The sequence below is a fragment of the Sander lucioperca genome, chromosome 14 (assembly GCF_008315115.2).
Source record: "Sander lucioperca isolate FBNREF2018 chromosome 14, SLUC_FBN_1.2, whole genome shotgun sequence".
Taxonomy (NCBI): Eukaryota; Metazoa; Chordata; class Actinopteri; order Perciformes; family Percidae; genus Sander; species Sander lucioperca.
In genome coordinates this window covers 9,743,402-9,763,401 of record NC_050186.1, presented here as the reverse complement: position 1 = coordinate 9,763,401, position 20,000 = coordinate 9,743,402, and the positions used below count along the sequence as shown (strand labels likewise).

The 20,000-nt window shown below is 41.5% G+C and overlaps 1 protein-coding gene across 4 annotated transcripts in view; it reads right to left on the bottom strand.

Annotated features, from left to right (window-relative positions):
• dmtn (dematin actin binding protein) overlaps positions 1 to 20,000 on the bottom strand; it is a 32,912-nt gene that overhangs the window by 11,666 nt on the left and 1,246 nt on the right. For 2 of the 4 annotated variants that reach the window (XR_004895097.1, XM_031287909.2), the window contains exons 2-5: positions 6,694 to 6,741; positions 3,863 to 3,943; positions 2,323 to 2,466; positions 1,362 to 1,406 (exon numbers count right to left, since the gene is read on the bottom strand). Coding sequence is in view for 3 of the 4 variants with exons in the window: in XM_031287909.2 (XP_031143769.1) it covers positions 1,362 to 1,406; positions 2,323 to 2,466; positions 3,863 to 3,943; positions 6,694 to 6,702 (279 nt within the window). In the remaining variant the exon portion in view is untranslated. The remainder of the gene's footprint in view (positions 1 to 1,361; positions 1,407 to 2,322; positions 2,467 to 3,862; positions 3,944 to 6,693; positions 6,742 to 20,000) is intronic. The other 2 variants (XM_031287910.2, XM_031287912.2) reach the window with 2 other exon arrangements.

Here is a 20,000-nt window from a genome sequence, read left to right as displayed (position 1 = left end):
GCCATAAGCCCCGCCCACCGACTCTATACACGATGTGATTGGCCTGACTAGAGTTTGGTTTTTCCCGCTCGCAAGCCAACAGAGAGTTGCTAGACGACCCTGGCTGCAAATTACATTTGCTGCTGCTAGGGTGTGTCTAGATTTCTAGGATAGGAAGTAAGGTGAGGAAGTATAAGAGCGCCAAATGTCCTGGCACGCAATATGACAGCGCTCCAACCAACCAGAGCAACGCTGCTCTGGTTGGTTGGAGCGCTGTCATATTGCGTGCAGGGGGAATTTGAAAGACAACCGTTGATCCCGCCCCTCGGATTGAGCCCAGCCAATGGGGAGTTCCCAGACCCAACATCTGGATGTGTGCCACTAGAAACCTAAATATAGGTCATAATGATGCTGGAACAAACAATGTTTGGGGGCGTTTCTCAGAAGAAGACAGTCTCCAGACATCTTAACTACATGAAGTCTCAACAGAGATGCTTTCTGTTCTCAGAGGCTGCAGGAAAACTGGAGGCATTAAATGTCACATTTTTACCACTGTGACAAAGACAAAGCAGCGATTGAAACTCAAGAACTAGACAAGAATATAAAGACATCAGTCCAACCATTGTTTGGTGGATCGTGACCCCGCTGCTGACTCATTAAGGATTTTGAATGGGTCACCCAGGGTTCGTCTATAGTGTGAAACGCTGTTAACCAAGCATGCACGGTGCACTGACCGCTAATTCATGTGTTAAATTTAAACACTGATTGCTTGTTTAATCTCTAGTCTGCAGTAAATCTAGTGGCTTTACTTCTGCACCACAGCAGTCAAGAAAAGTCAGGATGAAGTTAGGGATATTTGACAAAAAACTTGTCAGTCGACTTACAGGTTTCACACTCACAACGTAATAATAATGTAAGATGATATTTATTTTGTGAATATTTAGTTAACAGATGACCTTTTTTAGGGTTGCTGAAATAAGTCACATATTAATCAATGTGGTGTGCATGTTTATGTCCGCTGTATACAATGTAGACATACACGCGGAAGTCATGATGTCATGTTGACCTAGCAGCGCGCAGAGAGCAAATTGCTCATCATGTGTAGGCGGCTTTAAGCTGACCAAAGTGCTGCACAAAAAACCACTAAGGTGCTGTTTAAAAGAACAATGAAATGTAAAAAAAAAAAAGTTGACTAAAATGTTATATAAAATGAAAACTAAAATGTTTAAATATGACCGTTACTTATTTACATATAACGTTTTCGTCAAAGCCACAGGGAGCCACTGAAGACGGGCTAAAGGGCCGCAGGTTGCAGACCCCTGAATTGGACAAACATGCGTTAATTTCAGTCCAAACCTGAAGAAGTTGAAAGCAGCTCTTACCTCAGGAGACCTGGTGGAAGACGTAGGCGGAGGAGACAGAGATCGCTGCAGATCACAAAAACACAACAACACATTAATACTCAAAATCATAAAACTACTCAGTCCTACTGCTGCCCTCGCTCGGGGAGACTTTACAGGACAATTAAAACACAAACAAACTGATTTTATCCAAGAGCCATAACTGCAATTAATGCCACTTGAGTTTTGAGTTTAAGGATAAATCGTGCAGTGAATATCTTGTTTTTGTGGTATGCCTGTGTTTTGTGCCTTTCCTTTTTAACAAATAACCTGCCCCCTATTTTTATAGTGACTTTAGAGACTCTTATGTATATATATATATATATTTATTTTACAAATTATATAGGACCGAACACAGAACCCTGAGGCACACCACAGGGAAGAGCAGCAGATTCAGACATTTACAGACAGAAACTGCAGAAACAACTTCCTGTCCAAGTTGCCGTTTAATACTATGACTTTTTTTCAACACTATACTATAACTTCTTTGTGACTTTTTTATGTTTAGGGAATTTCCTCTCTAACTGGGAGGTTTTGGGACTGATTGGTGGGATTGCTGTGGATGAAGTACACACGGAGATACACTGCTAAGAGCCAATGAGGTTTAACCATGTATCAGCTAATTTAAATAGCTCACGTTACTGTGTTGTGTCAACAGTTAACTTCATTTAATATTGTATGTGGAGTTTTATTTTGTGGTGTGCAAATGTTCCACCAAAACAAGTTCCTTCCTGAGACTATTTAGCAGAGCCACCGTCGCTGCGTCTGGAGCTTAGCGCTGCCCAAGACCGTTGTGATTAGTTTAAAGAAATGCAAACAACCCAGAGCCTGTTATTTTCTCCTATACCAGAATGCATCTGTGGTGTAGCCAGACCTTACTCTGCAGCGCTGTTGAGATAGAGCTGGCGATGCGAGAATATATGTAACGTGAGTGTTTGTGTACTTCTCTGGGTGGAGCGTCGAGTGGGGAGAAGGTGAGGTGTGGTTGGTATGACATCAGGTCGGGTCTCTCCACCTGCAGGATGGCTTTGTCTCGGGGCAGCGCTGCCAGGTCTCTGTAGCCCACTACGTGGTCGTTCACTCGGGCCTGGACGCACCACACACAGGCGACGATGTAGAGAGTTTTGAGATTGTGTAGTGTGTAGAGACTGAGAAGTGTCTTTGAGCAGGTATAGACAGGGTCTAAAATTAGCACCATCTACTAGCCAAATGCTGGTATAACATGCAAGTGGCTTGTAGATTTGCTTCACTCACCAGCCCAAAAGAACTATGGTTATCTATTGAGTGGCTGGTAAAATTTGAACATTCACTAGCCATTTGTCTGGTGGACAATAAAGTTAATTTTGGACCCTGGGTATAGAGCTCAGTAGTGAGCGCCAACATCTCTGGTTCCAGAAGTGTTTGTCCCAGTTCAATATCTCCGTTGTCGTTTCATTAAATGCTTCAGGCTGATCTCATTAAGTGGCGTATGTACGACACGCCAATTGGTATGCCATTATTGGTGTGTTATCAAGACGCATTCTTGCTTTTTAGCGTGTTTATCAGCGCTGTTTGGCCTCCATTGACTTACGTTACCTTGAGATTGCGTGCGAATTGACGCCGTAGCAAGTAGTATGAAAGGGCGAAAATCTGCGAAGGGAGGTTGATCGGCGGGGAGGACGGGTCAAACACAGGACTTTCATCCAGGAGACCTGGGATCGTGTCCCGCGTGTCACGTTTCCTAAACTCAACCGTCCCGTTCTTCTTTTACTAAATCCAACCCGTCCGCTGTATACGCCGCTCAAAATGCGTACAGATAATACGCCACCGTCCAAAGTGGGTGTGTATGTTTACGTGAAGTCATGATGTCATGTTGAATGCTTATATAAAGAGTTTTAAGTCTGGAACCGAGCCAACCAGCTACGAGGTGAATCAGGACCATAAAACATTTGATTTGGCGCAAAAAAAAAAGGTTTGTGCTCCCGTAGAAGCATGTAGAATGCAAATAAAATGGGCCGAACACAGAACCCTGAGGCACACCACAGGAAAGCAGCAGTTTAAGACATTTACAGACAGTAACTGCAGAAACAATTTCCTGTCCAAGTAGCCGGTGTGTGAGTGTGTGTGTGTGTCTGTGTGTGTGAGGTTGTGAGTGTGTGTGTGTGTGTCTGACATTGTGAGTGAGTGTGTGTGTGTGAGATTGTGTGTGTGTTTGTGTGTGTGTGTCTGTGTATGTGAATGTGACGAGATAAGGAGAGAGGGTGAGAGAAAGCGTGTTTTTACAGGTAAATCTCAGGGGTTTAATGCATAGACTGTATAAGTGAAGCCAACCATCTAGCTTCAACGGGAGCAGAAACCTTCGTTTCACAACCTCGTAGCTCAGAGTCAGTCTGTCTCGGATGGTTTAGTTATGGCTGATAATCTAAATCCTTACGGAGAAGTTGATGGGAATTTTACTTCCGGAACCACACTGTTGAGCTCTATAAATAAGAGTGTGTTGTTACCGTGATGCTGGTGGCGGGAGACCCCGGGGTGCTCGGGCCCCTGGAAGAAGGCAGGTTGACCGGGGTTAACCGTCCCTCCACCTGCGACACCGTCAGAAACATTTAGGAGCTGAAATCATTCCAGTTTTTTTTTTACAACTTGGTTCTTATGTAGAGATGTTACGATTAGGGATGCACCGAATCCAGGATTCGGTTTCTGATTCGGCTGAATATTGGGCTTTTTGACGGGGTTCGGAACCGAACCCTACTCTCGCACTCTGCGCGCTACGCTGGCTGACGTAATGACGGCGCCGTTGATTACGGGAAGGTGTTTACGTAGGTGGAGCGTTCAATGCAGTAGGCTGTGAGAAAGTGGAAATGGAACTGGTGAGCAGAAAAAGTGTAGTTTGGCAGTACTTTCAGTCAAAAGAAGGCCATTCAAGTCCAGCTACATGTTCAATTAACAATGCTGATTAGTCTGGTGGTGGCGAGGACCCTAAACTATACACAACATCACCGCTGTTACAACATCTGGTATGAAACATCTGAAAGAATACGAGTTGTGCATGAAGTAATCTACAGACAGCAGCCAAAATGCAGCAACTTCAGGTACGGCAAAATTAGGAGGATTCGGTACTCGGTTTCGGATTCGGCAGAACCTTAACCAGTGGATTCGGTATTTGGTATTCGGCCAAACCCCAAAAAATCTGGATTCGGTGCATCCCTAGTTTTGACACCAATTTTTCCTTCCTGATACCAATTCTGATACCTGAACATGCGTATCGGTCGATATTGAGTACCGATCCGATACGAGTGTTAAACATGAAAAAACACAAACGATGAACGCCACTGAACTTTCTTTTACCATCCACTTTGACAGTGGCGCAATCCCAAAGTCAGGACTCACAGACTCACAGACTTTGGTGCACGTTCTCGTGAAATTCGTAAGGGCTTAGGGTTGTCCCAATGTCGAATTTCAAAGGGCGTAAAGGTTTGAGGACACACTTACCGAGCCCTTTCTTTTTGCCACCATTCACCACTCCCCCAACTGGTGCTGTCAGACACCGCCTACCAAGAGTCTGGGTCTGTCCCAGGTTTCTTCCTAACAAAAAAGGGAGTTTTTCCTCGCCACTGTCGCTATAGCTACTGCTAATGCTTGCTCTTGAGGCAACCACTGTAATAGTTGGGGCTTCGTAAACTACAGAGTTTGGTCTAGACCTACTCTATCTGTAAAGTGTCTCGAGATAACTCTTGTTATGATTTGATACTATAAATAAAATTGAATTGAATTGAATTGAATTGAATTGAATTGAATTTCCGTGAGTCTGCATCCATGCAGACTTCACCAAAGGGAATTACCCAGAGTTCAAAGCGTTGTGACGTTTACTGCGGAGACCGTGGGGAAATCCGGGAATTATAAAAGGTAAACAACAGCCCGACACACGACCACAGAACAGAACGGACCTTTTGTCCAGCTTGTAAAACACGAGTTTGAAAACGTGGAATCAGGCAGCCGTCTCCTGGGCCTTGGCCGTGTGGAAAGCTACAAACTTAAAATGAAAATTCCCAAACTGGCAGTGTCAGCAACATCTTTGTTATTGAACGTCTCCAAGGTATCATGTGATCTCGTGAAGTGCTGTCCCAATCCCATTTCTACCTATCTGAGCCCATGTGGCCTCACACACTCACTCACTTAGCACCTGAGATCAATTAAGTCTGTGAGTCCTTAGTCCTCAGGGCTCACTTTGGGATTAGGCCATTGATTCATAACAGAAAAAGGAACATACTTTGAAGAAGATTTTCTTCAGAGCCATATTACACGGTATCGGATTGGTGCATAAACTTTGGTACTCCAGTATCGGAGGCTTTTTTACTGATACTGGTATCGGAACAGCTCTAATTTTATGCTGCCTTCAAATGGGGTCGTGTTTACAATGTTAAAATGACGGTGCTGTTACATTCTTATCCTGAATAGAAAGGAGAATACCAGAAAGTACTTTTTATGAATATGTTTTGAAGCAAAAAATAATCTTAAAAAAAAGAGGAACGAATAGTCAAATCTTCGTATTGAACAAACAAATCTAATTCAAATCGAGAGAATCTGATTCGGTACAACCCTAAAAGTAGATCATACATATGTTAGTAAGCTAACGTGCTTTAAAGATTAGCTTTCTGTCTACGGTGATACGTGTTTGTCGTTAAAGTGGCTTGAGGTGCGCCAAAAACTTGTGCATGCTAGAAATAGGACTGACGCCTATTTTTCATGCGACACGCAAGCGTGTTGGAATTATTCCAGGCAAAATAGAATACGAAAAAGATGTTTATATGTCATTTTGGCACAAATACATTTAATAAATGACATGTTGATGTTTGAAAGTCTCGAGGTTTTGACATAAGTGCAGATATAAATATAATTTAATTCAAATGTTGCACCTGTCAATACAGAACGAAATATTCTGGAGCCTATTTTGCCGTCAATACTGCCGACGTTGTCTTTGCTGTAATCAGATCAGTATGTATTTATGTTTAACATGAAATATACAGACAAGGCTATCAGCAGCAGCGCCGCGTCATACACGTTTCTGGTGTGCAAAGACATAGAAAAATCCACGCAGCTGCAACGCAACTGACAAGCAACAGAAACGCCACGCTCACGCCACGCTCACGCCACGCTCACGCCACGCTCACGCCACGCTCACGCCATGCAGCCAGTGTGCAAGAGGCCTAATGCTGTTGAAGATTAGCTTGTTGTAAATTATACGGTAAGTTACGGTGCCGTTACCTCTCATTCTCAACAACACAGAGTTAAAAGAAATAGCTGTTTAAGAGTCTCTAAGAAGTTGATTGATTACCTTCTGCATGACTGGAGAGAAACCTTCTTCCTGTTTGGTTTTAACCAGCTGGAACCGAAACAAAAAGAGAGAGAGAGAGAATCAATCAGCAAATGCATTAGCCATTACACAGCATCTTATCACAGGCTGACATTTTATGAATGAGTTTGGGAATGACTCATCGAAAAAGCAAAGTAATGAAATTTCATTTCTGCTGCACAACGTTTTTTCAGCAGACATTTTAAAAGACGAAACCACGCTACAAAAGGCTCAGTATTTTCCTAAAACAGCTGGTTACTGTAGTTTTGAGCAAACATTACTCTCAAACGGGATGAAATACTGCATTTGTTGGGGACTTTTTTCAGCGATGGATTAATTAAGAGACGTTTTTGGCAGATAAATAGCTTGTTAGCTTGTTTGCTAACGTGACAATAGAGACAGAGTGCAGTTAAGTCCCGCCCCCATCGGCGGGGGAAACATCTCTCCGTTCTCCGTTGACTTGTATTGCGGGAAGGTTTCCTCCTCATCCATTTCGTCTGCTAGTGTAGAGTTTTTAAAATGTTAAAACAATGCTGATCTCTGATGTCTATGTACTTTTGTGTTTTGATGTATTCACAATATACGCTGCAGCGGGGTTAAGGCGGAAGGATTGTATCAATACTGTTAGACCTAATCAATATCTTTTTCATACTGATTCCTAAGTTTCTCAAGATAATTAGATCATGTCGGTCTTTTTTCCAAATTGTCAAGGGGGCAGCCCTGCTTTTGTCACACGGCAGGAAGAAACCTTTCGCCTATCCGTCGCGGAGCCAACCCCTGCTGTCGTACCGACTAGATTAGAACGGGGATATTGAATGAATGAATTAATTTTAATAAATTTATTGGTCGTAACCAAAGGGTAGGGTCAGAAGCTTCAGCTTATATCAGGCCCCCCCTTCTCACATTTTTAAGAGTAATACACAAATTGTGAAGGAAAAATTGACAAGACAAGGAAAAATTAAATTATACAAAAAAAACTAAAGAATATATACACTTATGCAGATAACTTTCTACATGCATACATACAGTGTGTTTGCATATGCATGCATACACTTACCTACATATACACATACATACTGTACATACATACATGCATACATATACCCATAAGGGTCAGTACTTATATACAGTACATTGCCACCATAAGGTGAATAATATCCTAAATAATACTACTCAATGTCTATACTTATCTAGTGTCATGTCTTTGAGCCCTTTTTTAAATTTGAAGACATTCCTAATATGTTGTAATTCCTCTGGTAATGTGTTCCACGCCACAGAAACAAATATGGAAAACCATATTTGTTTCTGTAAGCTTCAAAGGAATGGACATCCACACGTTGAACCTTTCATCTATGTCCGAGAGTAACATCAAACATGCATTATGTTAGAGGAATGCCCTCCTTATTTGGGCGACGAAGAAAACCAACGAGATGCGCCCAACATGCCACCGTGCCATCGAAGGACCAATGGGAATGGTTTTAATCCACGTGGGGAAAAGGAACCGCCCACATGTCCAGGAGAATATAGTAAACAAGCAGAGGGTCGTTAGGGACTATAAAATATGAATCCACAAGGGAGAAGCATCTTTTCAGTCCGCTGCAGCGTTAAAACTTGTTTTTGTCATGTAATTTTCTTATTCAATCTTTTTGTTAATCTCCATTGGACCAATCCTCTCTTCCTCAAAACTCAGATAAACGTGACGCTTAAATTGTCCTTAAAAGTGGCGTGTTATTTATACACCTTGTCATGGTTTCTGAATACGAGCTGTGTGCATGTCTGTGGATTGGAGTGTTTTCTCTGCTGCAACTGCAAGCGCTTTTATACGACGGAGCATTAGGGCCACATCAAGGAAAAAAAAATTAAGGAGGAATATTTTTTATTTATTTTGCATTTTGAGAATAAAGTCAACATGACGAGAAAAAAACTTGATATTTCAAGAATCAAGTCGGACGCTTGAGAATAAACCAAACTACTAGCTTCACCTATAGTCTTCTACAAAATGCATTAAGGAAATTATACTTCAGAATCTGTTTTAATAACAAGGAAATTCTTTCTCTTTTAGCGCATAAACAAAGTAGGCTATGGTGATAAGTCTGTTCAGAAGGAGAAACCACACAAATTGGAAGAGGTGGCCGTATTCTTGCAAACTGAAATAGGTTGTAATGGACAGATGCAAGGGTAGGCTATCGATGGTTACACCTATGCGCAATACAGAGAGGATATGTTGTATCACAAGACACAGTAAGACAATTTATCAAATTGTTTGATCCTGAAGGAGTGGAGCTCAGGCGAGCGTGGCACTCCAAGGATGTAACCCATATCTATGATGTTGCCTAAATGGCAGCTGACATGGCAACTGGCATGGCGGACAAGATGTATGTTAGATTAGTCCAGTAATACCTAAGCAGCTTCCCAGTTTATTCATACTTTGACAAAGCTGTGATGAGCTGAGCATTTTTTCCATTTAATTGACAAATAATGTTCATTTTCTGTAACTGAAATCACAGCTGGACTGTTGAGAGAAGCTAATGGATTGTCTTTCCTTCGTTTTTTTTAGTTGCTTTCAGAACAAAACAACAGATCCTATTTCACACACACAGAGACACCGCGTCCCTCGGGGTGAAGGCCGGCCGGACTGGCGGGGACAAGGAGCCTGAATGTAAAAACAACAGTGACTCAGATTCAGGTTATTAGAGCGTCCTCGCGGGACGGACAGAGGACACAGGAGAGGAATTGGTATTGGTGCTTGTAGCTTTCTCCAGAACCATTGTACCCCAAAATAACAAAGAGGAGGAGGTTTTCAACGGGATGGCAGACAGCAGTTTGAGGAAAATAACAGACGCCGCAGCCACGTTTAAAGGTACACTGTGTAGTGTTTTTAAGTATTTTATTAGCTAAAATCAATGTCTGCATTCATAAATATGTCCTCATTGGTGTAAAATTACCTCTGCCAATGATCTGACTTATCTTTGTAAGCAAAGAATTTCTTATCTGTATTTACATTGGACGGGCAAGTCCAAGGAAAAACTGTAATGGCTGAGAGGGACATGGAGCACTAGCCTACCTGTCTAGCTAATTCACAACGTGTTTCTGTTCAGAGCCAGCGTCACGTGACTGAAACCAACTGAGAAGGAGATCAGTGAGAGGCGCTTGTCACTGCCCCGGCAAATTTGAAAGCCTGCAACTGCACTTTAGTTCATAATGGAGGATCATACTTATGCCGAGCCACAGGAGAAGAAATCCTCGTCGGCAAAAAAGCGCAATTGGAAGACATGTTGTCATAGCTTCTTGGTACATAACGGCTACCGTAGTTGCAACACACATTTGAAAAAGCGAGGCGCTAGAGTGCACTATTCGTTTGAATGCAAAATACAATGTCACCGCTAGATGGGAGAAAGTCTGGACCCAGAGTTGCTCTGTAGTTGTCACTTTAAAGTGGCTATATGTAACTTTCAGTTTGTGTTGATTCTAGCAGCCCCTTTGGACAAAAGCGGTAGTGTTTTTACCACACCTGCTGTCGTAAAAGTCTATATTTTACGGTTACCCACTGTATATTACTGAGTTAGCGTTACCGGGAGGTCATATAGTATCAGCTAATATATTGATTATCCCAGAGTTGCTGTATCGTGATATTATCGGTATCGTGAGCCATGCATTGTGTATCATATCGTGAGGTAATGTGTGATTCCCAGCCCTATTCAACATTAAACCAATCGAACAGGATTTGGGATCCGGTCCATTTCAATTTGTGGATGTGAAATGTTCCAAGTTTGATTAAGAGCTGCACGATATACACTTCAAACTGTCCGGATCATAAAGTACAAAATATATCACAATATCAAATACATTATTGGTATACTCTTACTTGTTTTTCTTGTTGATAAAATGTTCGAAATCTTTTCCAAAATACATTTGTATAGGTCCAATGTGTGGGAATTTCTCCCATCTAGCGTTGAGATCATACATCGCAATCAACTCTCTCGCACCACGCAGTTCAAAGTACGTATTACAGCTACGGTAGCCTTCACGCTTTAAAAAGCCGGTCTCTTGCTCTTTTCAATCTCCTTTTTCTTTTTCTGGGCAAAGGAGAAGAAGACTCCTGTTCCTGAAATTTGGATTTTGAATACGTGTGGTCCTCCATGTTTCCTTCTTCAAACTTGCCGGGGGCCGGGAAGCTACGATACCCATTAGCAGCAGCTGTGAGCTTATCATGTGACAGAGAAAACGCAAAAGGCGGAGCAGTATGTCCTGTATGTCCCTTACCGACTAACGTATTTCGAGATGGAGCATGAATATGGAGCGTCTACCCCAGTTCATGCAAATGCAAATGTCAAATTTCAAGCCAAAAGGAATACTTGGAATTGATGGTGGAGGTAAATATTCATGAAAAAGGACAATGATGACAATGAGGACAATTTTGAGGACAATTTTGATAATGAACAACTAAACACGTTACACACTGGGTCTTTAAATAATTTTGCAAACTTGCAAAATTCACTGTTACGATCAACATTCGGTTTAAATAATTGCATCACATCTTTGGTGGGTGAATTCAATGTAATGTCTTAAAGCAGAGATCTTCAACAGGAGGTCTGGGACCCATAGGGGGTCCTCAGGTCACCGCAGGGTAGAGCTTAGATTGGCCCCAAAAAATCAAGCCCGACCCTACCCAAGCCTGTGCACGTTGTGTCCGAGCCCGGCCCGGCCCGACATATTAACCAGTCCCTCCAGGATTTTGCGATGTCGCGATCGCGCCAATTCATGCAAATTCAACCAATCACCGCAAATTTGGTGCGACTCACAATTTTGACCAATCACCGCAACTTTTCCGCACATTTGACCAATAACCTGAAGTTTCCTGCGACTTTAACCAATCACAGCCGTTCCTCGTGCACTCTGACAGCCAATGACCAATCGGGAGTGAGAACGGGGTTGACCATTTCCTTGTTTTTGATATGAAGACGAGACGTGTGTGTGACTCATTTACCAACAAAACGTACAGCGAAAGACTGTGCAAAACATTTCAGACCGTCCGATACATTTTAACATCAATGTAGACTTTAACGATTTAAAAGTCGCTGAAGTTGCTGCCGTTTCCATCCTGGCTGTTGGCTCTCTTAATTAATTATTAATTAATTATCTTAATGAATAATGCAACAAGGATGAAGCATGTAAACTGCTGTTTGTTTATTCAGAACGGAACAGATCGCAAATGGATCCGAATGAAGAAACGTAAAAAAAAACCTCGACCCTAGCTGCTCCCTCAGCTGAATAGTGTGGGGAACAGATCAAGGCAGCAACATAATCAAAGACCTGGAACCGTATAGGACAGTGGTTCCCAACCTTTTTTCCTTGGCGCCCCCCCTACTTATGTCTAAGAAAAGCTGAGCCCCCCCTCCGAAACCGAAGTTGAGGTAACTTTCCCTTACTTTCTTTTTTGATACAGAGGAGTTATCAGCACTTTTACGTTTCTCCGCCATGTTTGGTTCATAAAATAGTGATGCCGTGGCGGCAGGAAAAACGAGGATGATAGCAGCTAGCAGCTGACCTGATGACAGCAGGGTCCCAGGTTAAGAGGTCCCGGAGGTTAAGAGGTCCCGGAGGTTAAGAGGTCCCGGAGGTTAAGAGGTCCCGGAGGTTTGGCCTACTAAGTAGCCTGCCTAAAAGTTTAAGCGAGAACAAAAATATATAGTTTTTATACAGACTTTTGTATACATTATATATTCTAGTGTATTATCATGATTTCTTTAACATGTGCAAATATTTTTTCTTTTACCTCAACCTCAAACCAGATAAAGACTCGCGCCCCCCCTGTGATCTTTGCCGCCCCCCTTAGGGGTCCCTGGACCCCAGGTTGGGAACCACTGGTATAGGAGACTTTCTGGTCTCCATCACCTAATTGGCTGACAACAGTGCTGCAGAGGGGGGGAGACGCGGTGTAGCCTAGTTTACATCACACTCAAGTCAGTGCAGGACATCCACCCAGAGCTACGGGAGAAGCTGGAGAGGCAGAGCTTGCTCCCCACCGAATAAGGCTAATAAAGTAATGATTAAAAAAACACAAATGCTTGTTTAAGGGCCCGGCCCAATCATAGCGGCGTAAAATGTCGGCCCGGCCCGTGGGTTGGGTCGCGCCCGGTTCGGGCTCGGGCAGAGAATCTAAACTCTACCGCAGGGGGGCCACCAAATCATTAATTTTTCAAAAGGTAAAATGTCTTAAAATGAATCCAACATAACATTAAACATAGGCTTACTGGCCCATAGGTAAGATAGTCAAATAAACATTGAAGACCCCTGCTATGGGACACTTCTTTTACCTTATTATTAATACAATAGTTGCATAGGCATTGTAGTCCTAACAGGAAATACACCATAAACATGACAACATAACAACATAACATGAGAGCCTCTCTGCTAACGTCTCGACTGCAGGATGAGGATATCCTGTGAAACCCCTCCTCTTGTGTCTTCTCTTTCATCTGCCTCTCTCTCCTTCCTCCTCCATCTCCATCCCTCCCCTTCCCTCCCTCCCCTCCCCTACCGTCTCCTCGCTGGCTGTTTATCTGCACACCCAGCCGGGCCAACGCCCAGCTGGTCCTTTTAACAGTTATTGCTGTGGTTACCGTCACACCCCTCCCTCCCGAGAATCAACCAAACACAGCCGGGGAGCTTCACCTTCCCTCCCTCTTCCTTCTATAATCTAACCATCAAATGTCCTCAGATCAACCCTCCCAAAAACACCAGATCAGTGAGAGAGGATATTTCTCTGCTGTCGCCCCTGTGACAATTTTACTTTCTTATCCGTTTTTTTTAAAAGTTGTATTATTTAGTCAAGGGGTGCCGGCCGCATCTCTCTTGACATTTAAGATTGTCTTAATTTTATGTCAGTTGTTTGTGTTTGTTAGGATATAAAATCAAACCACAACCCTGCACATGCACAAGATGTACAGCCTGTACACATTGAAGGACCCTTTAACTCTCCTGTTGTCCTCTGGGTCAAATTTGACCCATTTTCATAATGTTTCTAAATCTTAAATTTGGGTTTTCTTTCAACCAAATTGTAAAAACAAAGTAACGTGGATGGTTCCCTACAACACTCTTCACGAGTAAAATAAATGATCAGTTCACTACTTTCATTAAGTTTGGGTGTTTTAGTCATTTTTACAGCATTTAAAAAAATTATTGAGAAAAGAACGTTGAAGAAAGTGACAAAAATGTCAAAAAAAAAGGAGAAAAAATCCAACAAAAACATCGGAAAAAGGGCCATAAAAAATTGAATACGTGTCAAAAAGTCGAAAAGTGACAAAGAACATATTCACTTATCCAGATAACTTTCTACATACATGCATACATACAGTGTGTTTGCATATGCATGCATACACTTACCTACATATACACATACATACATGCATACATATACCCATAAGGGTCAGTACTTATAATACAGTACATTGCCACCATAAGGTGAATAATATCCTAAATAATACTACTCAATGTCTATACTTATCTAGTGTCATGTCTTTGAACCCTTTTTTAAATTTGAAGACATTCCTAATATGTTGTAATTCCTCTGGTAATGTGTTCCACGCCACAGAAAAAAATATGGAAAACCATATTTGTTTCTGTAAGCTTCAAAGGAATGGACATCCACACGTTGAACCTTTCATCTATGTCCGAGAGTAACATCAAACATGCATTATGTTAGAGGAATGCCCTCCTTATTTGGGCGACGAAGAAAACCAACGAGATGCGCCCAACATGCCACCGTGCCATCGAAGGACCAATGGGAATGGTTTAGGGCTGCAACTAACGATTATTTTCATAGTCGATTAATCGATTAGTTGTTTGATCTATAAAAATGTCAAAACATGGTGAAAAATGTGGATCAGTGTTTCCCAAAGACTAAGAGGACGTCCTCAAATTTTTTGTGTTTTGTCCAAAACTCAAAGATATTCAGTTTACTGTCACAGAGGAGAGAAGAAACTAGAAGATATTCACATTTAACAAGAAGAAGGAATCAGAGAAGACTCAAACGATTAATCGATTATCAAAATAGTTGGTGATTAATTTAATAGTTGACAACTAATCGATTAATCGATTCATCGTTGCACCTCTAGAATGGTTTTAAACCACAGGGGGAAAAGGAACCGCCCACATGTCCAGGAGAATATAGTAAAAATGATTTTTAATTTTGACCCAGAAAAACCGAAAGTTGATGGTCGATGTGAAGACAACGCAAGGAGTTAACGTTAAACCCAGCAAAAAATCAACACAAACAATTCAAGGGCCAAATCAAATGGTCATATATTTATATATACAAAACAATCAAAGCACTCAATATCCCACAGTCCCAACGTAAAAAAAAATGTATTAACCAAAATCCCCAACACATTCTCACTGTCACTCACTATTTTTTATAGTGTGGTATTAGTATGTACTTTAACTGAAGTAAAGGATGTGAATACTTCTTCCACGGCTGTATTATTGAATTAGCTGCCTGTCTCTGAGTCTCTAGGGACGGAAGGATCCATCATCCATCATGTGACCGGCAGCAGTCTGAGTGCTTTCTGTGTCCGATAGTCTTCTTATCACTCAGAGCTTTTAACTGCCAGAGACTCTCAGCATGTGTGTGTGTGTGTGTGTGTGTGTGTGTGTGTGTGTGTGTGTGTGTGTGCGTGCGGACTAATGTGCCACACACACATCAATTAAACACACATCCTCTGGCAGGCCCGTATCCAGGTTTTTAGCAATACTGAGGTCCAAATTTTTTATGGGACAAATGTGCCTTGTCAGTAAGCGTCCACTAAAAGTTCTGTTTTGCCGCTGACAGGCTCAGATTATTATTCTAAGTGTCTGACAACATTATGGAAAGGATCCCTACCTCTCTCTCCCTAGATAGACCTTTTTAAAACCTCTTTAAGACCTTTCTGTTTAACCAGAAACAGCTCTGAAGTCGCTAGTGCTAAACCCACCAGACTCCATTTAAAAAAACAATACTTTTAGCGTGCATAGAGCCAGCATATTCTCACATGTAAATCAGTAAACTATGTGTTTATTTCAACCAAACCTAGACTTGTGATGATTGGAAAAGTGGAAAGACGACCCAAAACGGCTTTTCATAGTTTTATTTTGTTTCTGTCCACTTTGAATGAAGTGTATTTTACGATGCTAAAATTGCTGTTTATTTACATGGAGTCTGGTAGGCTAAGCGAATGTGATTTCGTGGATGTTTTTATGTTTAAAAAAAGGATCTTACTCTTAAACAGAAACGTCGACCTCCTTAGAAATCTTTTCCATAATGTTGTCAGACACTTAGAATATTAATCTGAGTCTGTCAGTGGCAAAACAAACATGATATTCTCTTAGTTTGTGTAAAGACTAAATATTATTTTCATCATTGGTTAATGCGTGGCATATTTTTTAAACTTTTTTGTTATTTTTTATCCAACGTTTTTGTTGCTGTTTTCGCTTATTTGTAAAATTTATTCCGCTTCTTCTGACATTTCCCCCCAGGGTTTGGTACAACTAACCCAGACTACGGGGTAAATTGTAACATGTTACTCCTTGTGTTTAAGAGTAAACATTTTTGGGTGTGTGAGTTGGGTTTGGGTTGCAGAGAAAACAGCTACACCATTTAATAGCAGACACAAGGAACAAGTATGTTGTAAAATCTGTGGCAGTTTCACAGAATCGCAAAACATGCCGTGATGGGCCCATGCAAGAATTCTGTTAAATAAACACGGCCCCTTAAAGCGTAACTCTCGCCAAAATGCAACCTAGGGTCTTTTTGTGAATGTACACGAGTCAAACTTTCATTTAAAAGCATATTTAGGACAGAAACGCCACTTTTAAGATTTACCGTATTCTCGTTTTTGGGTCAAATGGTCTTTTGAATGGGAGTAATAGTGGCACTTTGATGCTAGCCTCAAAATATCTATTTTTAAACCACTAAGAAGGCTGGACACAACATGAGACTTTGCTCCAAGTATCACCAGGAGCTCTACACCTTAACGGAAGCATTGACAACATTGGTTGTGTTCAGAGTTTACTAAAAAGAAAGGTTTTCAACAACTCACTGTAGGTCTTGTTGTTTCCGGCCGCAGACATTTTATCAGTCAAAAACAATCGATTTCCTAATGCAACATAACAGGGAGGAGAGGAAAGATGGAAAGCTCCTAAAGCTTATTTCCATGTAAATGCACGGATTATTTCTTGTTTTGTCGTTATTGAAAAACAATATTGACCTCGTAGTTGAAAAAGGAGCCTCATATGGAGTCCGGTCATTCGCATTCGGATATCAACCTGCCGAGGTGGTAGCGGCCAGAAACAACAAGACCTACGGTGAGTTGTTCAAAATCTTTCTTTTTAGTAAACTCTGAACACAACCAATGTTGTCAATGCTTGTGTTAAGGTGTAGAGCCCCTGGTGATACTTGGAGCAAAGTCTCATGTTGTGTCGAGCCTTCTTAGTGGTTTAAAAATAGATATTTTGAGGCTAGCATCAAAGTGTCCCTAGCACTCCCATTCAAAAGGCCATTTGACCCAAAAACGAGAAAACGGTAAATCTTAAAAGTGACGTTTCCGTCCTAAATATGCTTTTAAATGAAAGTTTGACTCGTGTACATTCACAAAAAGACCCTAGGTTGCATTTTGGTGAGAGTTACGCTTTAAGTTAAGGGTTAAGTTTTAGTTAAGTTAAGAGTTAAGTTTAAGTTTAAGTTAAAAGGTCGTGGCTGGGCTTACAGTTCTGTGACACGCGGGAAGAACGGGACGGAAAAGAAGAAAGCGACTTTAGGAAACTTGACATGCGGGACATGATCCCCGGTCTCCTGGGTGAAGGTCCTGTGTTTGACCCATCCACCACCCCAACCAACCTCGTTACGTGGAAATTCGGCCTTACATAGCACTCTCTACCGTAGTCGCTCCTAATGCTACGTCATCTTCTCATTGACTTTACATTGGCATTGTTTTCCGTGGTGGCCACACGGATTTTTCACACATTCCGTGCCACCACCACGTAATGCGCTGTTAACAATTCGTGATCATTTCACGGAATTCTGTGCGACCAGGCTGCTCCCTCCCGAGAATCAACCAAACACAGCCGGGGAGCTTCACCTTCCCTCCCTCTTCCAACTGTAATCTAACCATCAAAGTGTCTTCAGATGAACTCTCCCAAAAAAGCCTGACACCAGATCAGTGAGAGAGGATATTTCTCTGCTGACAGTTAGACTTTCTTATCTGTTTTTTAAAAGTTGTATTATTTAGTCAAGGGGTGCCAGCTGCGTCTCTCTCCTGACATTTAAGATTGTCTTAATTTTACATCAGTTTATTTTACACTTCACTCGGCTTAGCGTCGTGCCTAACAGGCTACTATTTTGACCCTTTGCCGCACCTTTACTTCTCATCAAGCGGCCATACTTCCTCCTAACACATCCTGCTGCTGCAGGCTGCAGCATGATGGAGAAACACAGCAGCAATAACTCTGAATGGAGCTTTTTATTTTCCACCACTCCCAGACGGCTCAGTAGACAAGTCAAAAGAGATATGCACGTTGTGTAAAGCCGAATTAAAATCTCACCAAAGCACGTCAAGCTGGAGCTACCAGCTACGGAGCTAATTAACATGACTCAGGTTGATGCTAGCGCAGGGGCGGAGCTAGACTCTCAGTACAGTGGGGGCGGAGCTTCATCATGGGGCCCATTGCTACCAAGTCATCTTAAAATTGTAACCGTTACAAAAAAACTGTAAAATATCTGATGAATGCACATTATGTGTTACTTGTTGAGCCAAGTAAGCCTATATGTTTTGACAAGTTTGTGTTGACGAACAAAGAAAGCAGTTTGCCAGTCAAGTAGAAATGTTTCAGCACCACGGACAGAGACAGCTGATGGACAGAGACAGCTGATGGACAGAGACAGCTGATGGACAGAGACAGCTGATGGACAGAGACAGCTGATGGACAGAGACAGCTGATGGACAGAGACAGCTGATGGACAGCGATGGCGCTCAATCAGTGCCACACTATATAACTGACATGGCACTATTATATATATGTTTGATAAGCAGAGCTGGATTATCATAACGTGAGATCATATGCAGTAATTATCTTATTTCAGCTAATAATCTGCAATATGTCACTTGGCGAGGGCCCCGTTCTCGTCAAGTGACGCAAGATCGGCGGCGTTTGAGGAGCCCCTAATTGGCACGGGGCCCTGGGGCGGCCGCACCCAAGCACCCACGCACCCACGCACCCACGCACCCACGCTATCTCTGCTACTGTGCTAGTGGACTCAGGCAAAGCACTATTTTGGAGAGTGCTACTCGCCGACCTGCCGACCAAATCCAACAAAAATGACTACATCTCTTGCGAAATGGGTGAAATAAATAATAAACAATTACAAATCTTAAAGTCAAGTTCATAAAGTAACTTTCTTTGCATTCATTTGATTCCCAATCAAAATCCACTAGTAAGAATGGCTTTCCATTGTTAATATGAACTTAAAAACTGTTCTGAAATGCAAAATAATAGAATTTTAATCATGTGATAAAACATGCGATTAATCGCGATTAACTATAGAAATTCAGCAATTAATCACGATTAAGAAAATTAATCATTTGACAGCCCTAATATATTTTGATATATAAGTCGCACCTGACTATAAGTCACAGGACCAGCCAAACTATGACAAAAAGTGTGACTTATAGTCCGGAAAATACGGTAATTGATTATAAAATAGACTTTATTGGCTCGACGATGAATCACTTTACATCTTCAAACGAAAGCTTTCTGATGTCTAACTGATGTTTTCAAGACGTATTTACTGAATAAATAGAAGAGAAGAAACAATATAAATTATAAAGATTGTTTGTGTAATGAAACAAATTTATTTTTATGGAAGATACAAACGCTTATTTTGCTCATTTTAAATCACAATTCACATCTTCTGGAGGAATTTTGGTGATAAATGTTCCGGGAATCGACTTTAGATGAATCGATCAGTTGATCAACAGACAAAAACATTTAATTTAATTTATTATTATTATTATTATTATAGATTGAATGTTTCAGGCTTTTCTTAGAGCAAAAATGTGACAATTTCACTGATTCCAGGCTCTCAAATGTGAATATTTTCTGTTTTTCTTTGTGTTTTTATGACAGTAAACTGAATATATTTGAGTTTTTGAACCAAAGGCTCTGAGACACTGCCAAAATGCATTATAACAGCCTTAACAATAACAAATATTTGATAGTGCAGCCTTCTTAAATGTCTCAGATTTGTCTGCTGGTGT